The 27297-nt window shown below is 42.7% G+C and overlaps 1 protein-coding gene across 2 annotated transcripts; it reads left to right on the plus strand.

The window, feature by feature from the left end:
* LOC110014139 (secretory phospholipase A2 receptor-like) lies at positions 1-26799 on the plus strand. 2 transcript variants are annotated; one of them, XM_023952997.1, is made up of 4 exons: positions 1-99; positions 22106-22416; positions 23491-23759; positions 23840-24300. In XM_023952997.1, exons 2-4 carry the CDS (start codon positions 22119-22121, stop codon positions 24029-24031), a joined length of 759 nt encoding a protein of 252 aa, XP_023808765.1. In that variant the 5' UTR covers positions 1-99; positions 22106-22118; the 3' UTR covers positions 24032-24300. The 2 variants fall into 2 exon arrangements, 1 of the variants encoding a protein (XP_023808765.1); XR_002872868.1 differs by lacking the exons at positions 1-99; positions 23491-23759; positions 23840-24300 and adding an exon at positions 26757-26799 and having other exon boundaries at positions 21918-22416.
* The last annotated feature ends 498 nt before the right edge of the window (positions 26800-27297 follow it).

A 27297-nucleotide genomic window follows, 5' to 3' on the forward strand; every position in this document is an offset into this window, starting at 1 on the left:
GGTGGAGTGAGCGTCCGCCTCAGCAGGCTTTCCTCCAGACCATGGAAGAGTCTGTGACATGGAGCAACTGGCTTGGTCCACGATGACTGATCGCTGGAGGTATGAAATATAGTTTGACTGTGAGGCGGAAACTGAGAGTATTTTATCAATCAGGTTGTATTTTTCCTTAAGCTCAGATCTTAGCCTTTGAATAGTGGCTAGAAGGTGGCAGTGATCTGACTTGCAGTCTTCACATACGGGAGCTCCCGGCGCGTCAGCCATCTTGTCAGCCTAAACCCCTCTTCATGAATATCGGCTATCAAGTTTCCATAGTGTGAAACTCCTCATTTACCGTACAACAAGAAGGTTATAAATATGTATATTTTGCATCGCAGCAAGCCACCAACTGTTAGCCTTGTCTAAATCCCTGACTGGTCAAAGCTCCAAATCATAGCATCGGGAACAAAAAAACAAACCTACAGTAATGAAGGCAATTTCAATTGAATTCACTTCCCTATCAAGGTTTCATTAGGGAAATTAGGGGAAATTGGTTCATTCCAGACATTAAAGATAACTTTCATCCAATACAGGTCAGATTATTCTAGTAAAGCCAGATCATTTTATTAACAGTTTAGATAAGGGACGAAGAGATAACATGAGAGGGTTTTCTGAGTAATCCACCTGAATGAGTAATAGTCAGCTGTGGAGATGAGAACTCCATCGATTGGAAGATTAGGAAGAAACATTCAACAGAACCAGAATCAGTAAAGGAGACATTCTGCTGTCACTGGTTTATGTCTAAGAAGACAGAGGCAAACACAAAATCCTGGTCAGCTCTCAAATGTTACACTAGTTAGGAACCAGGAAAGAGATGAACACAGAGTAACCCAACGGCTGTTATGAGAAAAAATAGGGTTATTCTTACATCAGAAAGAGAACATATTAAAGATGGACCAACTCAAAATGCCTTGAATGTGGGTTCCAGAAAATACAGTATAAGTTAGCCATTGCAGCAATGAGAGAACAGGTGAAGATAAAGCCACTGGTACATCTGTTATAAAACAGGAGTTTTGTTAGGCTGCAACTATAAGAGAGTAAAAAAGACACAAAAGTACTGGAAAATCTCTCGCATGTCAGAAAAAAGGACTTGGTTGTTGCACCACATCCACCGAAACGTCTGTTAGAAGACCAGCAAGTTAAAGGTTAGTGACAGTGAAAACTACACACCCTATGAAAGAGAATGAACAAAGGAAAGGTCTACAGTGAATGAAGAAGGTGTGGAGATACGCTCAGTGCATCCAAAAAAAAAGCCTCAGCAGTCTTAGCTTTTAAAAGTTCAACAGACTGCATGACTCAAGATCAACAATGCCATCCTTAACTGTAAGATTCATTAAAAAGGAAGTTTTTAAGTATTTTTCAAAGACAATACTTACTTAAGACAGCTATTTGATTTCAGGCCTGAATCAAAGAGTTGATTCCACATCGTGACATGGCAGTTTTTGTTGTGTAAAAAGTCTTGTTAGATTTTAGTATTAATCAAAGTTAGTGTTTTTTTCCAATTACAAACTTTCTTTTTTGTACAATGGTCTCTAAATAAGATCTAATAATAATTGTGATGATTACCTCTGTTGTTTTACAAAAACGGCTCAGAGAGAATTTTTAACCATTATAAAAGACTGAAGATGAGATGCAAATCAGAACTTTTCCCTACACAGTAAACAGGAGAGACCCATGGTTGGAGCTTGGTGAATGACGTAAGGATGCTCCTCATATCCAGCGAGGTTGAGTGCAGTGCTGTGATTGGTCATTGGAGTCTTTTTACTGCTGGCTGTAACAGAGAAGCACCATTACTTTGAATTACAAGACTGAGGCTGTCTTCATGCTGCTGAAGCTTAGCTAAGGTAGGTAACTCTGCGTTCTGTACCAATAATGAGGGCAGATAGAGCAGTTTATCACTGCTGTGACAAAGACAGTGTTTCTGTCAGAGCATTCATTTACCACTGAAGGATGTTGTAGAAATGGAAAATATGCTGTGAAGATTTGACTTGGAAAGCTGTTGGTTTTCTTATTTAGAGTTGGTTTCAAAGCCGGACCATTTCAACAATGAACTGTTTCCTGTAAACTATTTATCTGATGCTAGTTTCTTTGTGACATTTTTCAATACAACATTGTTTCTAAAAAAAAAAAAAAAACTATTGAAGAAGTTGCAGTGCAGTATGATGGTCTAAGCAGCTTTTATTCCTCTCCTTGTTCCTCTCAAAAGGAATTGTATAGCATTGGTTTTCCCTCATCTTTACTTTATTGCAAACATTTAATCCAAACACCCTTAAAAACTACAAAGACAATTTACAAATTGTACCCTTACCACAACATCTTAAAAATCCTGTAATTAAGTGAGTAAATACAGTTGTTGATCACCTTTCAGCATATCCCTTAGGCTTAGGGAGTTGTTGTTGTCTACACTTACTGAACAAATGATCCGTAACATTTAGAATCATTCTATACCTCCCAGCCATGGAGACTAATTCCTTTTTCTAAACGTATATGTGGACATAAAAAATGTGCATTCACTTTTTTTTGGTATTTGTTTGTTCAACTTTTTTTTGCAATTGCATCTTTTGAACAACAAAACAATGGCAAATGAGAAAGAGAACAGTATCCTTTGAATCTTATAAATGACATCCAACAAAAGTCAGGCAATAATAAAGTCAGGCAATTGCTTCTGAGAAAATAAAATTATTTTCTCAGAAGCAATAATTTCAGCTATTTTAAAACAGGGGAAAAACAAACAGTCGTGTGCTAATTACAGACCTATCTTCTTTCTCTTTCGACTTTTCCCATCAGGGGTCGCCACAGCAAATCATCGTTTTCCACCTCACTCTATCATGGACATCTTCTACCCTAACATTAGCCAACTTCATGTCCTCTGTTAAGACATCCATATATCTCCTCTTTGGCCGTCCTCTTGCCCTCCTGCCAGGCAGCTCCATCTCCAACATCCTTCTACCAATATATCCACTATCCCTCCTCTGAACATGTCCAAACCATCTCAGTCTGGCTTCTCTGACTTTGTCGCCAACACAGGCAACATGAGCCGTCCCTCTGATGTACTCGTTCCTTATCCTGTCTAACCTGGTCACTCCTAAGGAGAACCTCAACATCTTCATCTCCGCTACCTCCATCTCAGCCTCTTGTCTCTGTCTCACTGCTACCGTCTCTAGCCCATAGAGCAGAGCTGGTCTCACCACTGTCTTGTACACCTTTCCTTTGAGTCTTGCTGGCACTCTTCTGTCACACAACACTCCTGACACTTTCCTCCACCCGCTCCAACCTGCCTGCACTCGCCTCTTCACCTCTTTTCCACAATCCCCATCACACTGAACTGTTGACCCCAAGTACTTAAACTCCTGCACCTTCTTCACCTCAGCCCCCTGTAACCTAACGCTTCTACCTTGATCCCTCTCGTTCAGACACATGTATTCTGTCTTACTACGACTGACCTTCATGCCTCTTCTTTCCAGAGCAAACCTCCACCTCTCTAGCTGTTCCTCCACCTGCTCTCTACTCTCACTGCAAATTACAATGTCATCCGCAAACATCATTGTCCAGGGAGATTCCTGTCTGACCTCGTCTGTCAGCCTGTCCATCAGCATAGCAAACAAAAAGGACTCAAAGCTGATCCTTGGTGTAGTCCCACTTCCACCTTGAACTCCTCTGTCTGACCGACAGCACATCTCACCACCGTCATACTTCTCTCATACATGTCCTGAACTACTCTGACATACTTCTCTGCCACTCCAGACGACCTCATACAGTACCACAGCTCCTCCCTCGGCACCCTGTCATACGCCTTCTCTAAATCTACGAACACACAATGCAGCTCCTTCTGACCATCTCTGTACTTTTCCATCAACATTCTCAAAGCAAAAATGGCATCAGTGGTGCTCTTAAGGGGCATGAAACCATACTGCTGCTCACAAATCTCCACCTTCTTCCTAAGCCTGGCTTCCACTACTCTTTCCCACAGCTTCATTGTGTGGCTCATCAACTTTATTCCTCTATAGTTGCTGCAGTTCTGCGTGTCACCCTTGTTCTTAAAGACTGGGACCAGGACGCTTCTCCTCCATTCCTCAGGCATCTTCTCACTCTCTAGAATCCTATTGAACAACCTCGTTAGAAATTCCACTGCTGTCTCTCCTAGGCACTTCCATACCTCCACAGGAACGTCATCAGGACCAATGGCCTTTCCACTCTTCATCCTTTTCAGAGCCTTCCTAACCTCATCCTTTCCAATCTCTGCTACTTCCTGCTCCACAACAACCACATCTTCCTCCCTTCTTTCCCTGTCATTTTCCTCGTTCATCAGCTCCTCAAAATACTCCTTCCATCTTTTCTGTACACTCTCTTGGGTTGTTAGCACCTTTCCATCTCTGTCCTTAATCACCCTTATCTGTTGCACGTCCTTCCCATCTCTGTCTCTCTGTCTGGCTAGCCTGTACAAGTCCTTTTCTCCTTCCTTTGTGTCTAACCTGTCATATAGCTCATCGTAAGCTTTCTGTTTGGCCTTTGCCACCTCTCTCTTCACTCTACGCTGCGCTTCCTTGTACTCCTGTCTACCTTCCTCAGTCCTTTCTACATCCCACTTCCTTTTAGCCAACCTCTTCCTCTGAACGCATTCCTGTACTTCCTCATTCCACCACCAAGTGTCTTTACCGTCTTTCCTCTTTCCAGATGACACACCTAGCACCTTCCTACCTGTTTCCCTGATAATCTCTGCTGTAGTTTCCCAGTCCTCTGGAAGCTCATCCTGACCACCCAGGACCTGTCTCAACTTCTGCCTAAATTCCTCACAAGTTTCTTCATTCTGTAGCTTCCACCACTTGGTCTTCTTTTCTGTTTTCCCTCTCTTTTTCTTCCTGACCTCCAGAGTCATCTTACACACCACCATGCGGTGCTGTCTGGCTACACTCTCTCCTACCACCACTTTGCAGTCATCAACCTCTCTCAAATGACCTCGTCTACATAGGATGTAGTCCACCTGAGTACTCCTACCTCCACTTCTGTATGTCACTCTATGTTCCTCTCTCTTCTGGAAGTAAGTGTTGACTACAGCCATTTCCATCCTCTTCGCAAAGTCCACCACCATCTGTCCCTCCAGATTCCTTTCCTTCACACCAAACCTGCCCATCACCTCCTCATCACCTCTTGCCCTCACCAACATGCCCATTAAAGTCTGCTCCAATAACAACTCTCTCTCCTCTGGGAAAACTCTCTATGACCTCATCCAACTCACTCCAGAATCTCTCCTTCACTTCTAACTCACAGCCAACCTGTGGCGCATACCCACTGACTACATTCACCATCACCCCTTCAATTTCTAACTTTAGGCTCATCATCCTGTCTGAGACTCTTTTCACTTCTAGAACACTGTTTACAAACTCCCCCTTCAGAATCACACCTACCCCGTTTCTCTTCCTATCAACACCATGATAGAACAGTTTGTATCCTCCTCCAATACATACGTGCCTTGCTGCCCTTCCACCTTGTCTCCTGCACACACAGTACATCTACCTTCCTTCTCTCCATCATGTCTGCCAGCTCTCTGCCTTTCCCTGTCATTGTACCAACGTTAAGAGTCCCTATTCTCAAACCTATGTTCCTGCCTTTTCCCTTCTCTCTCTGGCCACGGACCCTTCTGCCTCCCCTCTTTTTTCGACCAACAGTAGTCAAATTTCCACTGACATCCTGTAGGTTAACAGCATCGGTGGCGGTCGTTGTTAACCCGGGCCTCGACCGATCCGTTATGTCTAAAGTGTTGTGGATGATTCGCATGGTTATTTTGGCAATTTTTACGCCGGATGCCCTTCCTGACGCAACCCTCTCTATTTATCCGGGCTTGGGACCGGCACAGAAGTAACTGGCTTGCAACCCCTGTGGCTAGATTGCCTATATCAGTACTAAATAAAGATTGCAAAATTTATACGTCTATAATTTGCAATAGGATAAATACATTTCTACCTGACCTTATTGATAAAACCAGACAGGATTCATAAAAAGTCGCCAGACACACGATAACATTAGGAGAACCTTACATAAACTGAAAGAGCCCAAGAACATAGAAGTACAGTTCTACTAAGAATAGATGCAGAAAATATGGAAGCATTTGTGTAGCATAATTAAAAATAAAAGTCAAAACCAGAAATGCTTTTTCATTCTCAAAATGAAGCTGCACTTTTTGACTCAAAATTAAAATGAAAAAGCAATCCACCAAAATGCTTTTTCATTTTCTTCTTCAACACCGCTTATTCTGTCACTTAATTAAAATGATAAAGAAAATGGTATTTGACATTTCATTTTCAAAAAGTTCTCTAGTAAATGTGTAGCAAAATTCATTAAGAAAAGTCTAATTTGATCAATAAAATGGATTAGCAGAAATTCCTTTTCATTTTTACTTATAAACCGCTTATTCTGTGTCATAATTAAAACAAAGATGCAAAGAGGGGATTGCATTTGCATTCTCACATCCAACCTGCGAATGGTGTCAGATATCTCAATTATACTCAGCATTTCCAGGGGAGAATGACGTCAGTGCATGTTGGTCCAACCTGCAAACGCCAAAAGTTTAGAATGGTGAATGAAATCCGCTAAAGCTGTTCATGGGGCTGTAACTGTCCTCAAACAGCAAAATCATCGGGAAGCTGCAGGAGACTATCTTCTAAATGTGCTTTTATTACTGTTATGATTATTATTTGCCTGCTTGCTCATAATTTTTTAAATCCGTGCTGCCAGCGCTTTTTTCTTTGCTGCAAGGACCCGGAAGAAGATTAGTATTAAGCTAATACATGCTAAAATCATTAGCCATGGAGGAACTCCAAAATGCCACAATGAGCATCTTGTATGTAAATATTATTTTGTCTGGACACCACTGGAAACACATATGATGGTTTAGTTTCTCAGGTCTGCATAGCAGCACTTCCGCCTCACGCTCCGCTATGTGAAGGCGGCTGCCGGACCGAGGACATAGCTTCTCCAACGAAACGCGGTGCGTCCGAAGGAGGACATGCTGCTACATACAGTGGAGGACAAAATTGTTGGTACCCCTCAGTTAAAGAAAGTCCACAATGCTCACTGAAATGACTTGAAACGTTCAAAAGTAACAATAAATTAAAATTTATTGAAAATTAAATAATCAAAATCAGCTCAATTTTGAGTTTTTGATTAACAGAATTATTTAAAAAAACAAACTAATGAAATAGGGCTGGACAAAAATGATGGTACCCATAACTTAATATTTAGTAGCACAACCTTTTGAGGCAATCACTGCAATGAAACGGTTTCTATATTTGTCTATGAGCCTTCTCCCCCTGTCCACAGGTATTTTGACCCACTCCTCATGAGCAAACTGCTCCAGTTGTCTCAGGTTTGACGGGTGTCTTCTCCAAATGGCATGTTTCAGCTCCTTCCACTCTTGTTCAATGGATTCAGATCTGGGCTCATAGAAGGCCACTTCAGAATAGTCCAACACTTTTCTCTGAGCCATTCTTGGGGGTTTCTGGCTGTGTGTTTTGGATGGTTGTCCTGTTGGAAGACCCATGACCTGCGACTGAGACCAAGCTTTCTGACACTAGGCAGCACATTTCTATCCAGAATGCCTTGATAATCTGGAGATTTCATTAGATCTTGCTCAACTTCCAGACACCCTGTCCCAGATGCAGCAGAGCAGCCCCAAAACAGAACTGAGCCTCCTCCATGTTTCACAGTAGGGACAGTGTTCTTTTGGTTGGATGCTTCATTCTTGAGGCTACCAACATAGAGCTGATGTGCCTTACCAAAAAGCTCCAGTTTTGTCTCATCTGTCCAAAGGACATTTTCCCAGAAGCTTTCTGGCTTGTCAACATGCATTTTTGCAAATTCCAGTCTGGCTTTTTTAGGATTTCCTTTCAACAATGGTGTACTCCTTGGTCGTCTCCCATGAAGTCCACTCTGGCTCAAACAACCACGAATGGTGCGATCTGACACTGATGTACCTTGATGTAGGAGTTCACCTTTAATGTCTTTGGAGGTTGTTCGGGGCTCTTTGGATACAGTTCCAACTATCCGTCTCTTCAATTTGTCATCAATGTTCCTCTTCCAGCCACGTCCAGAGAGGTTGACTACTGTCCCGTGGGTCTTAAACTTCTGAATAATATGTGCCACTGTCGTCATGGGAACTTCAAGCTGCTTAGAGATGGTTTTATAGCCTTTACCTTTACCATGTTTGTCTATAATTGTGTTTCTAATGTCCTGGGACAATTCTCTCCTTGGCTTTCTGTTGTCCATGGTCAGTGTGGTTCACACCTTTTCACCAAACAGCAATGTGACTATTTGTCTCTCTTTAAATAGTCAGACTGACTGATTATGGGTTTGAAAACAGCTGTGATGTCAATTAAAGGACATACCTGAGTTCATCATGACCCCCTGGACAATTAGATCTCAGGCTTTTACGGAGGTACCATCATTTTTGTTCAGCCCTATTTCATTAGTTTGTTTTTTTAAATAATTCTGTTAATCAAAAACTCAAAAGTAATGGCTGATTTTGATTATTTAATTTTCAATAAATTTTAATTTGTTGTTACTTTTGAACGTTTCAAGTCATTTCAGTGAACATTGTGGACTTTCTTTCTTTAACTGAGGGGTACCAACTATTTTGTCCACCACTATAGTCCCGAGAAGCTGTGTAAAATCATCAGAAGTTCACAACCATCACAAAGGCCTCTCCTCTGGCGCTAACACAAAGTTCCACTGCTCCTAGCATGTGTCTCTTAGCACCCGGACACACAGAGACGTCATCACCCCCCCCCCGGAAATGTCTAATTGAATTATGAGACACTATTCGCAGGGTGGATGTGAAAATGAAAATGCAATTCCCTCTCTGCATTTTCATTTTCACATCCACCCTGCGAATAGTGTCTCATAATTCCATTAACTCCATAATTCCACACAGCATTTCCAGGGTAGAGGTTTTAATTGTGACAGGATAAGCGGTGTTGAGGAAGAAAAAGAAAAAGCCGTTTGGCGGATTGCTGTTTCTTTTTAATTTTCAGTCAACAAATGCAGCTTCATTTTGAAAATGTTAAAGCATTTCTGATTTTGACATTTATTTTTAATTATGCTACAGATTCGCTTCCATAAGAAAAAGCTTTTGACTCGTCAATTTGAATCTTTTATTCTTAGTCTTTAGAAAAAATAGGATTTGATAACAAATCGGTAGAAATAATAAAAACCATATATCCACAACCAACTGCTAGAGTTAAAATAAATTAGGAACATTTAAATTGGAAAAGATCTACTAGGCAGGGTTGCAGACTCTCCTCGACTCTGTTTGCTCTTTTTAATTGAGCCTCTGGCACAGGCAATTTGGGAAAAACCTGAAATTAAAGGAGTCTCAATGAATGGAGTTGAACATAAAATAGGATTGTTTGCTGATGCTTTAATAGCGTACCTTGAACAACCAGAAACACCAATTCCTCATTTTATGGAAAAACACAAATATTAAAATTCAACTAAGTCCCCTCAGAATTTATTTGAAGCAACTTTAAATTCAACTGGAATATGAAAAGTATTAAATATTTAGGCGTGGAAATAACATTAGATTTTCAAAATATAAACAGTAAAAATTATTCTGCAGTACAAAAAAAGATACAAAAAGACCATGGTGACAGCTCTATTGGTCAACACTGCCACTAGATTTCAGCTCCAGAATTAAAAGAGTGAAAATGAACATTTTGCCCCACTTTTTATTTCTATTTCAAGCTCTACCAACACAGGTCGCTAACACCCAATTTACAATGTGGGATAAGACAATAACCAGATTCAAATAAAGATCCTGAGTAAAATATTGCACCCTGGGAGCCGGTTTAGCTCGTGCTGGTTTGCGGCGCCTTCCAACCGCGAAACCAGGGTTCAACTCTACCTCTGTGCCAAGTCCGGTTTGAGAAGGTTGCGTCAGGAAGGGCATCCGGCGTAAAACATTGCCAAGTTTACCATGCGACTTGTTCACTGTGGCGACCCCTGATGGGAGAAGCCGAAAGAGGAAGAAGTAAAATATTGCACCCTCCAGCCTTCAAAGAATAAAGCAGGCTTGGCACTTCAAAAGCTGAGAGAATACTATATTGCTTCACAACTACGATACTGTGGGTGAAGTCCCCAGTATACTGGAAAATAGAAAATATAGAATGTGAGCCAAGATCTGAGCTGTAGCTATACTGCTGCAATAGAAACAGAACAGACTGAGGACGTCTTTCTCCATTGAGAGGAAGAAACTCATATCGACTAAAGGAAAATAAGGAAGACTTTCTAACAGATCATAGAGCTTTTTTGTAGAGGGATTGACGCGTGGGTTTAAAAAATAAGGCCAAACATGTTTTTCAATGTTTGTTTTTTAAAAATAACGTGGGAGTAAGTGGAAAACAAATGTAAATATTTGAAAACTAAATTTTAGGCCTAAAAGAATTATTTTTATGATCATTTTCACAGACAACATTTGATAACTGATTAAAACACCAGAATTTGAAGTCTTAAAAATACCAAAAATAGTTACTGAGGGTAAAAATTAAATGTGTACTCAACACATCTGTATATTTAAATTTGTTTACAGTATATGAATAAGAAGAGAGTTCTATCCATGTCTATAAAAGACATATTTTCTGGAGGACAAATATGTTTTTGTGTGTATTTTATAAGCTGATAGCTGCTGTTGGATGAATGCTGAAATGTTTAGTTCTTTCATTGTAAATCTGACTCCAGAGGAGTCGGTGCCTCACCAGCCATCAACTTCACTGCGCATTACTCTATTGCTGGAAACATTTTGGTTCATATTTGCAAATCTTTGAATACATATTTGTAAAATCTCTGCACAAACATTTACAAAACCAGTTGGGTAAAAGGAGGGTACACTCTCTGCACAAATTAACATGCATGTTTTGGACCGTGGTAGGAAGCACCGGGAGAAAGCCCACACATGTATGAGAAGAATATGCAAACTCCATTTAAAAAAGCCAAATCTCAATTTAACCAGGGGCTACTTGCTATTAGGCAAAAGTACTAACAACTGCACCATCAAGCAGCATCTAGAACAGTGTTAGTCAACTATTGGGCGGCGGCACACTAGTGTACCATGGGAGATGGTCAGGTGTGCCGTGGGAAATTACCCATTTTCATTGATCTAAAAACATTTACCATCTACAGGATATCAGCTCTGTGTTCATCTATTCTTTGTGTTTATTTGATTCTATTAACCCTCGTATTATGTTGAAAAAAAATTACCTTGATTATGTTGCGGGTCATTTTGACCCGTACTGTGTAAATCCACTCAAAACAATTAAAAAAACAGGTTAAACCGATATCAACTTTATTTTAGAATATTTCTACATTTAGGAAAGAGACAAACAATATTTTTTTTTATTCCAACACTATATTTAATATTTTTTTCCTTCTTCACAAACAGTTTTTTTAATTACAATTTAAGTACAATTTGCCGGCATTCCATTCCTGGTTGATTTCAAACCACAGGACATAGGCATTGTAGGCAGACACGTCCACAATATTGAAGAAAATTGCCATGGGCCAACGAACAGTCTTGCGCTGGCACCTGTATGTTGCTGCGACTTTGTCAAGATTGTCAACTCCTCCTTTGGTGGAGTTGTAGTCCAGGATCATTTGTGGCTTCATGTCATCTCCTGTGCTCAGAGATGCATCTGTGTCCATTGTACTCATTACAAGAACATTCTTGTTTCTCTTCGGGCAGTATGTAACAACTGTTGCTTTTTCAGTGAAAGCAAATATTGAGGAATGCATAGGTCTCCCCTGTATCTTGAGAATTTCACTGGGAGGTTCTGGCTTATTTCTTTTGACTGTTCCCAACATAGTCAGCTTCCCCTTCTGAAGTTCTTCCCCAAGGCGGTAGGATGTAAAGAAGTTATCACATGTGATGTCATGACCTTGCAGCCCTTCACTCATTTCAAGCACCACACGCATCCCCTGGTTCTTCTCAGGTGCTCCTCCAGGTAGTTTTCCAGTGTACACTTGCATTTTCCATGCATAGCTAGATTTTGCATCACAGGCTGCCCATATTTTCATGCCATACTTGGCAGGCTTGTTGGGCATGTACTGTCGGAAAGGACAGCGCCCTCTGAATGGAACAAGGCGCTCATCTACAGTAACATGGGGACCAGGATTGTACAACAAAGGTAGAATTTCGACCCATTTATCCCATACATCTCTGGTTGCAGCTAGTTTGTCACTTTCACGTCGACCAACTCTGGTTGTCAAATCGGATCACACGAGATATCATGTGAAATGTCTCCAGAGACATTGTTGCTCGAAAGATTGGTCTTCCATTCTCTTCATTCCATAGACTTGAAGTTGCTTCTCCCTTTGACCTGTACACTCCAGCTAATATCAGAATTCCAACATAAGCATTCAAGTCAGTCTGATACAGTGACTTCCATTTCTCTTGAAATACATGCCTCCCCTCCAAGTTAGTCATGTCCAGCATGTCCTCTGAATCCTCCTCATCGTTGGAAAATTGAAAATCTGGATCATCAATAACATTGTCCTCTGCATCTGAAAGATCCTCTATCTCTGAAATTTCTTCCTCTGCATCACTATCAAAAAACAGTGATAAAGCTTCTTCAGCTGTAAATCTTCTGGAGCTCATTTTTGCTGTGTTTCTCAAAGAGATGACATGAGAACAGTGACAAGGACAAGGGAGAGAAAGCTCCTCCCCAACACACCTGGGTCTCTGAGTCTGAACGTCAAATTCAGAGACGGTCAAAATATAAATAATTTAGCAGTCAAAATAAAGTACATCAAAGAGACATGTTTATTTCGGATCTAGACAGCTACTTGCCCACATCAAAGTGTCTGGGTCAAAATGACCCGCAACATAATCTTTGTAAACAAACTGTGCACAGACATTCCACGGCACATCACAGTATCCAGATTTTACACACAAGTTCATGACCCTAGATGAGGAAAAGTCACCAACTTTCATGAAGAAAAAGAAAGGATAACCAGTTATTTGGTCAAACCAAAAACTGAAATGGGTCAAATTGACCCTTAACATAATATAAGGGTTAAAGACATTTTGATTAGAATGACGGTGCCGCGATTTAGTCACAGCTTCAGCTCTGTTTTTGGAAAAGTTCCGCCCCTTTAACTGTCTCCACCAATCATTCTTGGAGGCTTAATCATGCATCATCATTCTAACCAATCAGAAGTGGTTAAAGTCTTCACTTCCTTGTTCTGATTCTGCTCCTAAAGTCTCTCAGTTCCAACAAAAATACCAGCTAAAGCTCGTCTTTAGTGGTGTAGCTTTCCACAGAATCCGGTGTCAGACCGTGGAACAAGTGAACAAAACAATGAAGCTCAGAGACGCTAGTCTTTCTGCCAGTTGGCACTACTCTCCTACTCTCCCATGATGCATTGGGTTAAAGTGACAGCGTCTCAGCGTACAATGAGTCTTCCCTGTCAAACGTCTTAAACCACAACGAACACACATCAGTTTTGAAATCTTCTTGATGAAATCAGAGGTCAGAGGTCAACAGTTTAGTTCTCCTTCAAGGTTTGTGTTTCTTAACAGCCAAACATCCGAGAGTTTGGTCCAAGTCATCTTTCTAACTGAAACACTTTTCTAATAACGTCTGGATTATTTTATATGTTAACTTGGGCGGCCGTGGTGCAGCGGTAGGGCGGTCGACCCATGATCATAATATTACAGGTTTGATTCCCGCCTTGCACGCCCATGTGTCGAAGTGTCCTTGGGCAAGACACTGAACCCCACCTTGCCTCTGGTGGAAGGTTGGAGCCAGTGTTCGGCAGCGGAGCCGCCATCAGTGTGTGAATGTGACTGTAAAGCACTTCAGGCCTTTGTAAGAAGGTAGAAAGCGCTATATAAGTATACGCCATTTACCATTACTTAAGAAGAAGTAATAACAACATTTAAGAAACAGGATGAAGGTGAAGTGGCCAACAGACACAATTAAACTAAATTGAAACAATTTAGTATAAAAAGAAATTAAACATTTTTGTTAAAGTTTTCAAAGACTTCATCTTTGATTAAGACAAAAGAAAAACTAATAAAACTTCAACATGTTCACTTTTGTGTAGCTACAGAAAACATCAATATAATGTTAGTTTTTTGTTTAAAATTTATCAAACATATTGTGATCATACAATTGTTTTAAAAATTACAGTTGCCTTTGCACTAAAATTGAAATAAATTAAAAAAATAAATCACTATTTAGAAAGAATATACCTGTTTTTTTGTGAGGTAACATAAAATTGCATGTTAATAAACTGAAGGGAAAAATGATTACGGAAAACTAACTTAACTTTTATTAAGCTGCAACTTCCAGCTTTTCCTGCCACAACTATTAGAAAAATGCACGTGAGACTGTGGGGGGGCTGTAGGTCAATACAGACTATAGAGTTTCAAATTTTTTAATTTTTGGATGCTGGTGTGCTGCGGGATTTTTGTCAAGGATAAATTGTGCCTTGGCTCAAAAAAGGTTGAAAAACACTGATCTAGAAACATGCCATATATTTTAAAGGATATATGGAAGGACCAGCACAAAAAGTGATGGAAATTCATGTTGGCCACACATAATACGTCCAGCCAAGATGGACATTGCGTTGCCCACTCATATTTTAAGTGCGTCAAAGGCTGGATTTTGTTGTTTGTTATTGTTGTATTTACTAATAGATTTAAAATTTGTCACGCACCATAGGTGTATGAAATGTGTTCTGTTATTGAGTAGCGGTGAGCTGCAGACACGGCCGAGCTCAGGAACTATTTGGTGGTTTAACCCTAACCGCAAACGTCATCCTAACCTTAACCCTTCCTCCAGGTCTGTGCAGCTGAGAAGAAATTCAGCTTGGGCAGCACGTTTTTAAAAAATAACATGTGAATAGACACGGTCAATTTCAGTTGCAAAAACACTTATATTGACATTGCAAAAAATATCATCCAAAATGGACTGGCGAACAGTCTCAGTCGTACCCCACCTTCACCCCACAGTAGCTGGGATGGGCACCAGCAACCCCGGTGACTGTGCACGGAACAAAGCGGGAAGAGAAGATGAATGGAAATTATTGGAAAACACCAACATGAAAGCTCAAAATTACACAATAGCTACTAAAAAAGAAGAAAGAAATCAAGTTGTTTAAAAAATGACTTTGGTTCAACAGTTTGGCTTTAGAAAAATCAAGTGGCTGAAAATTTGAAGAAGCTTTAAAAGTCTACAAAAACTGTCACAGTGGAGGCGTGATGCTGTAGTATCGCGAGACCCAGCGAGACGAGTGTGGTGAGTCGACTTGGCGGCGCGTAAGCATTTGAACAAACATTTTCGATCTTGTTTCATTTTTCCGCCATATTAAAACATTTCCTGCTAACTAACATAACCTGTTAAGAGTATTAAGCTTCTGTCAGCCTGGAGGACCTGGAGAATTTCATTGACGAGTGTTTTAATACCTGCAACATGGTGAAGCCCAGAACCGCCACCACCACCCCCTCCGCCAAGCGTGAACGGCCTGAGGACTCTCCCGGGGCTGTGTCCTCTCCAGGCAGCGGAATGAGCGATATCCTGGATTCGATTGACAAAAAGCTCTCCAGCTTTGATGGCCGCCTCAATCTGCTGGAGATCCTCCATAGAGAATTTCAAGGTCTGCGGGAGTCTCTGGAATTCAGCCAGCAGCAGGTGCGGGAGCTCGCAGCGGAGAACCAGGCCCTCAGAGAGACCGTAATTTTACTCATAAGGATACAGTTACTGACCCAGAAGGCAGATTTGTAATCATTAATATATCCATTCAGAATAAGGACTATTGTATAGTGAGTATTTATGGTCCTAATGTTGACGACTCTTCCTTCTTTCACAGATTCTTCACCTCACTCTCAGTTCACTCTGACTCCACAATCATTATAGGAGGAGACTTCAACCTTGTTTTGGACCCTGAACTTGACAGACTCAGCACAGCAGCAAACCAGCGTACATGGCGGTCTGCAAGTATTCTAAAGCAGTACATGAATGATCTGGGTCTCTGCGACGCGTGGCGCTCATGTCACCCAAGCACTAAAGGGTTCACCTTTTTTTCTCCAGTTCACTATTCACACTCCCGTTTAGACTATTTATTAATCAGTAACTCTCTTTTAAAAAATATTCAAAGCTCCAATATCCATCCAATTATTATCAGTGATCATGCACCAGTCTCTGTAAACATTTCTAGGGAAAAATCCACACCCTCTGGTACAACCTGGAGGTTTAATACGTCTCTGTTAAAGGACCAGGAATTTCTTGAATTCTTTAAAAAAGAGTGGGCAACCTTCTTAGACTTCAACAATACTCCAGACATCCCACCGTGCGTTCTTTGGGAAGCAGCAAAGGCAGTCATGAGAGGGAAAATCATTTCTTATTCAACGCACAAAAAACGCAAAGAGAAAGCAGATTTATTAGAATTAGAAAATAAAATCAAAACCCTGGAGACTGCTTATGCTGCTTCTGCACAGGAACACATTCTGGGAGATCTGAAAAATTTAAAGCTGCAGTTAAATGACATCATTAATAAACAAACACAATTTCAAATACAAAGGCTACGACTTGAAAGATTTGAAAACTCTAATAAATCTGGCAAATTTCTGGCTAATCAGCTTAAAATTAACAGAGAAAAATCATCAATCACCTCTATTATGGACCAAACAGGAAATGTCACCCATGACCCGGTCAAAATTAATAACGAATTTGAAAACTTTTATAAAAACCTGTACACACCGCAGATCAATCCGTCAGAGCAAAGTATTGACTCATTTCTTAATAATGTAAACCTACCCAGGCTAAATGAGGATCAAATCACAAACTTAGATTCTCCGCTCTTGCCGTCTGAACTTCATGAAGCTCTGTTACTTATGCCCAATGGTAAAGCACCAGGGCCTGATGGCTTTCCTGCTGAGTTTTATAAAGAATTCTGGGAACAACTGGCACCAACATTTTATAAAACTGTCACATCTATTAATGAGAGCCAATCAATGCCACCTAACATGAACTCAGCCAACATAATTCTTCTTCTAAAACCAGACAAAGATCCCACTAGTCCTTCAAGCTATCGCCCCATTTCTTTAATCAATGCAGATGTAAAAATTATCTGCAAAGCACTAGCACAGAGAATAGAAAAAATCACTCCTCACATAATTCACTTCGACCAGACTGGATTCATCAAAGGCAGACACTCGGATGATAATGTCCGTAGACTAGTTAATATAATAGACTTTGCCACCATTAAAAACCAGGAAATGACGGTACTATCGCTGGATGCTGAAAAAGCCTTTGACAGAGTTAATTGGAAGTTCCTTATTGCTGCCCTCCATAAGTTTGGTTTTGGAGAAGCATTCATCAATTGGATCAAAATATTATATCACAACCCCAATGCATCAGTTAGAACTAATAAACAGACTTCAAACAGGTTTTTTCTTGGAAGAGGAACCAGACAGGGCTGCCCACTCTCTCCTTCTCTTTTTGCTATATTCATTGAGCCTTTAGCTGCAGCAATAAGACAGAATGAGAGCATTATAGGAATAAAAACCAAACACAGCCATCATAAAATTAGTCTTTATGCGGATGACATATTACTGTTTTTAAGGAATTTACATTCTGTAAATGAAACAGCAATGATCATAAATGAATTCTCCTCCATATCAGACTATTCCATTAATTGGAATAAGTCTGTTTTATTACCACTCAACAGGAATATGGAACAAAGACTCACAATTCCAGTTAAAACAGGAAATATCAAATATCTGGGTATCTACTTTTCCCCCAAACTATCAGAACTGGTGCAGCTAAACCACACCCCATTACTGAAAAGCATACAGGACGATCTAACACGCTGGACCAACCTGCCTCTGTCCCTTATGGGCAAGGTAGCCACGGTTAAAATGAAAATCTTACCCAAGGTTAATTATCTCTTCTCAATGATTCCCACACAACCGCCATTAAAATGGTTCAAAACATTAGACTCATCCATATCAAGCTTTCTATGGAACAACAAACCTGCAAGAATTAGTCTAAAAACTTTAAAATCTGCAAAAAGCTGTGGAGGATTAGAACTACCTAATTTCCACAAATACTTTCTTGCAAATAGATTACAATATATCTTAAAATGGTTAAAAAATAATCCAGAAACCAACTCATGGTTAGACTTGGAACAGGTGTTATGTGGAAAGATCAACCTGTCACAGCTACCATTTATTAGCCAAACAGTTAAAAAACAGGATTGTTTCAAAAGCATTAATATAAATGCCACCTTAACAGCCTGGTGGGAATTTCTCAAAATATCAAAATCATCAATTCAACCGTGCAAAATGACACCCATCTGGAACAACCCGGACATCCTTATTAACAAAAAAATGATTCACTTCCCAGCTTGGCAAGCAGGGGGCATAAAACAACTAGAGCACGTAATTATTGATAGAAGATTCATAACCCCCCAGGAACTTCAAGACAAACATGGAATAAATAACTTCTTGGAATATCAGCAACTTAAATCAAGTATTACTAAAAAGTATAAAATTAAAGACGACGATTTAAAGCTACCAGATGTAGTTACCACTCTGATTAATTTTTCAATGAATAGAACTCTCTCCAAAATATACAAACTTTTATGTAATTTAGATAACAATATTGCCCTTCCAACAAAAAAATGGGATGCAGATTTGAGCATCAGCACAGATGAAAGCTTCTGGTCAGAACTTTGTCTTAACACCTTTAAACTGACAAAAAGTCCAAATCTGCAGCTAATCCATCTCAAAACTCTTCACAGAATTTACTACACTGGACAGAGGATGTTCAAGATGGGTCTCAGTAACTCAGACATTTGCGAGCACTGTGATAATAATCTACCCGACAGCTACATGCACGCACTGTGGTTCTGCACTCCTGTCAGGGCTCTCTGGCAGCAGGTATGTGCCGATTTATCAGTCTGGCTTAAGGTTTCAATCACTGCCTCACCGTCACTTTGTGTGCTTGGTGACATGAGTGCCATCGATATAGAAGAAGGATTAGCATCTATCATTTTCATAACTCTTTGTATTGCCAAAAAAACTATTTTAATAAATTGGAAAAACAAGAAAAATATAAACATAAGTCAACACAGAAATCTGCTGTTTGATCATATCAGCTTGGAAAAAATGTCAGCCCAAAGCTCAAGTAACTTTGAAAGAATTCAGTCTCTCTGGTCTCCTGTGGTTGACTCCATGACTTAGGGAGTGGAGGGCCTGGTCGTCGCTGCTCCTTGCCCTTCTGCCGTGGTTTGGGGTGGGGGTCGGGGCTTCCGGTGCCTGGCGGGGGCGGTGGGGGGCTCCGTTGGTCGGGGGGTCGGGTCCGGTGCCTGGGTGGGGCGGGCTGGGGCGCTGCGTGGTCCTCTGGGCTTGGGTGTGGGGGTGCGTGGTGGGGGGGTGGGGTGGTGGTCTGGCTTGGCTTGGGGGGGTGGTCCCTTTGCCTGTGCTGGGGGGGGTTGGCGGGGGCCCTGCTCGGGTGGGGGGGGCCCAGCGGCGCCGGATGGGCTGCCCATCTGCACCTGGGGCTGGGATCGGCCCTTCCCTGGCTCTGGGACGGGACGGGACAACCCTCTCGGGGCCCCCGGTCGCTCTGGGTGTCACCCGCTTCGGCTGCGGGGTCTGGGGTGGGGTGGGGTGGGGGGCTTGTCGGCCCTGTCCTGTGGGGGGGCGTTCTGGGGGGGAGGGGGGGCCCATTATTAGTACGGGTCGGGGGGGCTAGCGGGTCGGGGTCTCCGCTGAGGCAATCAGTGGTTGCCTCGGCCGGTTGGCCTCCTCGGTCCCGTCGAGGCCTGACCAGAGCTCTTCTAGGGCCGGCGTCTGGGGGTGGGGGCCTGGGCTTGCTCCGGGGGGGGGCGACGCTTTCTGGCTCCTCTCTCTCTGTGTGGGGTGGGTGGTGCCGGGCCTGGGGTGTCGGCGCCTCCGGGGGTGGGCCCCTGGGCTGGGTGGCCCTGGCCCCTTTGCTGGGGGTGGGCTGGGGGACGGCTGTTTGACCACCGGGGGACAGTCTACCAGCTGTCCCCAACTTACCCCCTTCCTTATATAACCTCATATTAGGGTGAGGGGGTGGGGGGTTTAGCCTGCGATGCGCCTTGGGGGGGGGCTACTTGGGAGTGGCCCCCCTCCTATGGTTGCCGTATGGAGTGGGCCCCCCCTCTTTCGGTTTTATTTGCACCTTAGACACGTAGGGTCCTTGGTAGGGGGGGTGCTTGGACATCACTGCCAGCAAGCAGCAGATGTCCTCCTGGCACCCTACCCGCCAATTTTAACCGCACCTTAGACATTTAGGGCCCCTTGGTGTGGAGGGTGAGGGGACATCACTGTGAGTAATCAGGAGATGTCCCCTTAGTGCCCTACTCGCCAATTTTAACTGCACCCCCCTTAGTACACACACCCCTCCCCCTTCAATATATACATTCAAACATAAACACACACACATGCACACAAACACCCTCTCAAACACCCATACACGCACACACATTTTACAAGGAAGGTGGGACCTGGGTCCATCTGTCCCCTTCCCCGTCCCTGGTGGGGGGTGTGGGCCCCTTGGCGATGGCGGCCGTGTCCCTTGGGTGCCGGCTCCCTGGGCCCGGCGGTGCTCTCTCCGCACGGTGGGGGGGTTCATATTACACCTGAGCCGGGGGTGTTCGTGTCCCTGGGGGGTGGGTCCTGGTCCTTGCCCCTGGGCGCTGGGCCCCGCCAAACTTCCAACATGGCCGAGCCTGGTCGGGCCATATTTATAACATCCCTTATGGGCCGCCCTTTTTTCCCCGGGGTTCCCCCCTCCTGGGCGGGGGCGGCGGGCCCCTGCCTTGCTCCTACCTGGACCAACCGTGGGCCGGGTGGGTGGCTGCCTGGGGTGCGGAGCGGGTCTCCCTTGGGGGGTCCTGGCTCGTACCTGGGGTCGGGGCGGGGGGATGCCCGGAACTCCTGGGTGGTGGTGGGGTGCTCGTCTGGGGCTGTGGGCGTCCCTCTCCGGTGGGGCCCTGCGTTGGGCTCTTCCGGCGCGGCGGGGGGCTGCTTTCCTGGCTGGGCTGGGGCGGCGCTCTCTTTCCCTCTGCGCCTCCCTGCTCTCTGGCTCTGGGGGCCTCGCGGCGGTCCTGCTGGCCCTGGCCTGGGTGGCGGTCTTGGTCGCCCGGGGGGCGGTTGTTCCCTGCCTGTTCCCGTGTGGCGCTGGGGGAATTCCGGCTGCCGCTGCTGCTGCGGCGGGGGTATGGGTGTGGGGGTGGCTGGGCGCTCCTCCTCCTTCTTTTCACATTCCACCATCCATTTTAGAAGAACATAAACACTCACCTGAGCACAGGTGTTAGCTCACCTTTGCACTAATAGTTTGCATGATTGAATGAATGAAAGATTTCACACTAGTTGGTTTAAAGGCATAAGTATGCGTTCGTGAACACTATCTGTTTTGTGTGCATGTTGACATGTGGACATTTCTGTGGCTAGCAGGTGTGTTGATAATATTTGAGTGTGTGTGAACAGGCCCCGCCCTTTTTGTACTACATTTGAACCGTACCGTAACGATAAACAACCAGTAAACCTGCCTGCTCTATGCTGCTTCATGGTCTTACCCCCCTTCCCCTCCTATTATCACCCTCCTACCCCCCCCTCTCTCTAACGTCCCTCTCTCTTGTTCCCCGCTTTCCTTTTCCGTCCGGTCCAACACCAAAGATTTTCAAACATGATTGAAATTAATAAAGTTTGGCCTCAATTACAAAAGGGGTTTATTCAGACATACCTTTGGTTTGTCTGAAGATGAATAACCCCTCTTGTTAGAATAAAATATGTCCAACACAAGAGGCCCTCAGCTCTCATCTGTTTGCCTAGCTGTTGGACAGGACAAGTTAAAAAAAAAAAAAAAAAAAAAAAAAAAAAAAAAAACTGTCACAGTGGAAACATCATCACAAAAGGCTTGCTGATGACTGCAGATCATTTTGAAGATGCATAGTTGCAGTTTTGCTGATACAACCATGAGTTATTACAAATAAGCAAGCAAAACCTTGCTCTGACTGTAAACTAATGTGTTTATTGTGACTGCAGATAAACAGCCAAGATGAGAAACACCTGCATCTTTTCCTTTCTCCTGCACGTCCTTCCTGCAATCTGTGGGAATCTCTTGCGCCTCAGACCAGCAAATTTCACACAGTATGATATTTTCGCGACCTGGGCAGAGGCAGAGGCTATCTGCCAGGGAAGTAACACTGAGATGGTCACAATTTATGATGAAAGTGAAAATGACTTCTTTAAAAGAGGTGGAGGCTGGATTGGACTTTACAGAGACAGCATTTCAGATCCTTGGAAATGGTCTGAAGGCAACCAGGTGGAAATCTACAGTAACTGGAGGGATCATGGTAAGCTGCACCAACACCATTATCATTCACAATACCCCCCAGTCAGACACACAGATGCACACACACACAATCTGACATACAGTAGCTCTTGTGGTTCTGGACCGTGTGTTCATGTCAATGAAGCCCCCTGACACAGCAGGACCAGAACTGAATTGGTGAAAATAATCAAGAGTAACATGGTCAGATCAAAACTATTTACAAAAATAAAGGCACAAACATATTCCTGTTCAAGAACAAGTAGCTCTTCTCGCTGCTTTTCTCTCCTGGTTCATGACCACTCAAGGTCAAATGACAGAAAACAATATTTTAAATGTTTCAGACTCCATGGTCCAGTGCAGAAAATGACCTAACTATAGACACAAACACACATGTCCATTTGTAATTTCTAGTTTTTAATTTCAGATATTTTTTTAAAACAGCTGTGGAAAAAATACAAGCAAGATCCCGCATTCATTTCTTTTCTGATACTTTTAAACAAAGTTCACAGTAGAAAAGATAGTTGATTAACCCTTGTTCTATCCTAGGCACTTTAACATTGGGAGTTGGGTCATCTAGACCCACTAGACAGTGCTCTGAACCTTTTTTCTTCAATGATTTGTGATCTTCACTGGTGTCCATGGATTACATGAAATCTTTCCACCTTTATCCACCTTTGTCACGGTAGGGAGAACACGTCAATGGAAGGGGGGGGGTCATCTAAGATAGCACAAGAGTTAAGGGCATTCTAAACACTGCTGGTCAATTCGAGGTTCTTTAGAGTGAAGGAGCTCAACAAACCAGAGCTTTCAGACTGTGGCCTCCACTTGCCCACATTATCATCAGGAATAGCTTACATGTGCCCAGCTCGGACGTCCTGAAATGAGTTGACATATCTGCTGCATATGTGCTCTGAAGATCCAGGACCTGCTGTGAAACAGTTTCTGCTTCTGATCGGGTTTATCAAAAGACTTTTAGGATGGATTTGGGATTATTTAGCAAAACCATTTTCACAGTAACCTACATATTTAGAATACTCGATGTCAAATTATATCATGGTATGTAAACAACATTTCCATCGGTTTCTTCTGTCTTCAGGTCACGGCCATGAAAACTGTGGACTAAAGTATCGCAATGAAGACACATGGAGAACTGATGACTGTACCAAGGAAAATCTGTTCATGTGTTACGAGAGGTTGATTTTAGTAAAGGAAAACAAAACATGGGAGGAGGCCTTAGAGCACTGCAGGTCTCTGGGGGATAAAGTCCCTGCGGACTGGAACAGCTGGTATGATCTGGCCACCCTGATGACTGAAGACGACATCACGTATGCTCTTCAGAAAGCTAAACCAGCTTCTTCCAATGATGTGGGCTGCTTTCCTGCACCACTGCTGCTGGCAGCTCCTCCAGTGTCTAATTGTATCATGTTTATGTCAAATGTTGGCAGGTCTGGATAGGCCTGCGTTTTCTGGGTCATGCCTGGTTCTGGGCGGGTGGAGAAGAGGTGCAGAACCAGGATGTTCCCAGCTGCCCGGCCTTCAGGTGTGGCAGCTTGGAAAAGAACAGTAGGGCCTTTAAGATCCGAGACTGCAGTGAAAGAAGGAACTTCTTCTGCTACAGGAGGCCCAAAAGCATCTAATGTAACCATTTCCATTGACCTTGTCTCTCAGCTTGCCTTTTTAGACATTTTGGAACGGACAGCTTCACTATGAGCTTCCCAGGGTAAAACATGGAGCTTCTCCATCAAGAAAAAAAGGAGAAGCAGATTTTAAAGTTAGAAGTTTTGTGCGCTGTCAGTTAGTTTGAACATACATTTTTCTGTTTAAAGGGCCTATACCATGCTATTCTTAAGGCTTTTATAGTAAACAATATCCATGTAATATATTACCTTTGGAACTAAAAGAACAATTTAAAAAAATTAAATATCAGTTCTTTTCCTGAGTTCTTTTCCTACCCAGAAGTAAGAAAACTTGATCTCTTAGGCTCCGCCTTTCTCTCCTTGTGGGTCCCGCCCAATTCATGATGTCTTCCTGGAGCCGGCCTCTGCAAACAACATCCAAACATTTGCAAAGATGGACGTGTAGATTGTGCAATAACATAATAGCGTTTAGCCGATCACCGCTAGCTCTTTGTGGAAAGTGGGCGTGTGTGTTAGCCTGGGGGCGGAGCTGACAGTGCAGACACTTCCTGGAAGGGGCTGTTCTCACTTATCTTCATCAAAATGTGAGAAAAGCTCATTTTTGTACATCAGGAGGGGCTGGTGCTCAGAGAGCAGGTTTTTTCAGAGGAAACCTTGGAAATGTGTGAACGGATCAAAATACCACTTTAGGGTTTCTTTTTACGAGGACTGAACATCATAATACACTTTAAAAAAAATAATTTCACATGTTGAAGGCCCCTTACAGTCTCTGTTGACTGCATTAATATTTTGGTTATTTGTAGCAAAATACAGATTTGCTTGGTTTAATAAAATGGCAATAATAAAGTAAAGTAACTCCATGTTAGACCTCATTATTTTGCTGCTTGTTATTATTATTATTGTTGTTATTATTTTGCTGTATGTTGTTGTAAAATTGACACAATAGAAAAACCTGACTTTTGTGTGTTAGTTTTTTGTGTGTTAGATTTAGTACACATCAGGAACAACACATTCCATCTACCTGGTCATTCCTTCTCTTTGACTGGGGGCGTGGTGGATGTTTTATTATTATTATTTCTATTTATTTATTGGATATACAATCTCATGTACTCATGTCCGTGAGCACGAGGAAATGTCAGTAGGAGTGACAAAAGATCTTCTATATGTACTGTAGATTTGTGTAGATATGCTTAACCCTTGTGCTATCTTAGATGACCCCCCCCCCTTCCATTGACGTGTTCTCCCTACCATGACAAAGGTGGATAAAGGTGGAAAGATTTCATGTAATCCATGGACACCAGTGAAGATCACAAATCATTGAAGAAAAAAGGTTCAGAGCACTGTCTAGTGGGTCTAGATCAGTGTTTTTCAACCAGTGTGCCGCGGCACACTAGTGTGCCGTGGGAGATGGTCAAGTGTGCAGTGGGAAATTACCCTCATTAATCATTCACTGATCTAAAAACATTTTCCATCTCCAGGAAATCAGCTCTTTGTTCATCCAAACAGGCCCTGATAAAACACTGAGTAGTGAGGAATATAAAAGATCTTAAAATTACTTTTTCTTTGTGTTTATTTGATTCTATTAAAGACATTTTGATAAGAATGACGGTATTTACCTGCAGCTATAGCGGTTTGCGGGAAAGTCCCGCCCCTTTACCTGTCTCCGCCAATCATTGTTGAAGGCTTAATCACATGTCAGCAGTCTGACCAATCAGAAGTGGTTAAAGTCTTCACTTCCTTGTTCTTAATTCTGCTCATAAAGTCTCTCAGTTCCAACAAAAATACCAGCTAAAGCTCGTCTTTAGCGGTGTAGCTTTCCACAGAGTCCGGTGTCAGACCGTGTCAGACCGTGAACAAAACAATGAAGCTCACAGACGCGAGTCTTTCTGCCCTTTTACGGCAGTTTTCACACTACATCTCCCATGATGCATTGGCTTAAAGGGCCAGTGTCCCAGCGCACAATGAGTGCGCGTGAAATGTCTAGAAACCTCAACGGACAAACAAACAGTTTCTAAATTTTCTAATTTAACTTTTATTTCATCTCTTAGAAAAAACAGCCGCAACTTCCTGCTTTTTTGGCCACAATTATCACAAAATGCACGTGAGATTGCGGGGGGGGGGGGGGGGGGGGGGGGGGGGGGGGGCTGTCGATCAATAGAGACCATGAATTTCTGCTTATTTTTTATTTTTTTGGATGCTGGTGTGCCGCGGGATTTTTGTCAAGGTTAAAGTGTGCCGTGGCTCAAAAAAGGTTGAAAAACACTGGTCTAGATGACCCAACTCCCAATAGTAAAGTGCCTAGGATAATACAAGGGTTACGACTTGTAAACAGCTGTGTGGACGCCATGTGATGGTGTGTGTGTACATGTGTCTGTATGTGCATCAATGTATGTAGTTTATGCATGACAATCATCTTCTCCCATGACCTTGTATCATCGTCTGCCCTCCCCCTTTTTTATCTCTCTTTCTGTCTCTCCTCCTCTCATCCTGTCTGAACGGCCAAAACTCAATAAAGTTCAGCTTCAGTTACAAAAGCGGTTTATTTGAACACACTCAAAGAGTAACAGACAACCCTGATTGGGAAAGCAAAACGTCCATCACAAGAGGAGCTCAGTTGCAGTCTGTGTGTTCACTTGCTGGACAGGAAAAAAAACACAAAAAAATAACACAAATTCTATGTTTACATCTATTCATTCATTCATCTTCTTCCGTTTGTCCCTTTCAGGGTCATGGGGCTGCTGGAGCCTATCCCTGCCACTTACAGATGAAGGCTGGGGACATCCTGGACAGGTCCCCAGTCTGTTGCAGGGCCACAATCACACACAGAAAGGTCCCCCATTGATGTTCTGTTTCAGGTCCCCAGCTGGGACTTGAACCTTCTTCCTGTGAGGCAAGACCGCTAACCACAGAGCTCATGGTGTTCATTACTTGTGTACAAATGTCTGAACAGATGAAGGCTTCTGGCCTTTAGGCTTCTGGAAATTGCACCCAAGGATGAACCAGACCTATGCAAATCCACAATTGTCTTCCTAATATTTTGACGGATTTCTTCGGACTGTCTGTTTTTCAAACAAGTAAGCGTGTTTCCAATGTGGCCTAATATGTATCCACAGGTATGTTTCTAATGAACTCAGATGCTGTCAATAAACGAATCAGAAGCCTCTAAAGAGATGACATCATCATGCGGGGTTTCCCTAATTGTTTATAGGCAGTGATCTTGTAAACTTTTGACTTTCATCAGTCTCATATTTCTGACATTTAGCAAA

Source organism: Oryzias latipes, chromosome 24 (genome assembly GCF_002234675.1).
Source record: "Oryzias latipes chromosome 24, ASM223467v1".
Lineage (NCBI taxonomy): Eukaryota > Metazoa > Chordata > Actinopteri > Beloniformes > Adrianichthyidae > Oryzias > Oryzias latipes.

Bases quoted from the DNA above. Each gene is read 5' to 3' on its own strand.
- LOC110014139 (XM_023952997.1), top strand. From the start codon at position 22,119: ATGAGAAACACCTGCATCTTTTCCTTTCTCCTGCACGTCCTTCCTGCA. The intron at 22,417-23,490 runs GTAAGCTGCACC...TTCTGTCTTCAG, and splicing joins CAGTAACTGGAGGGATCATG to GTCACGGCCATGAAAACTGT. The intron at 23,760-23,839 runs GTGGGCTGCTTT...AAATGTTGGCAG, and splicing joins AACCAGCTTCTTCCAATGAT to GTCTGGATAGGCCTGCGTTT.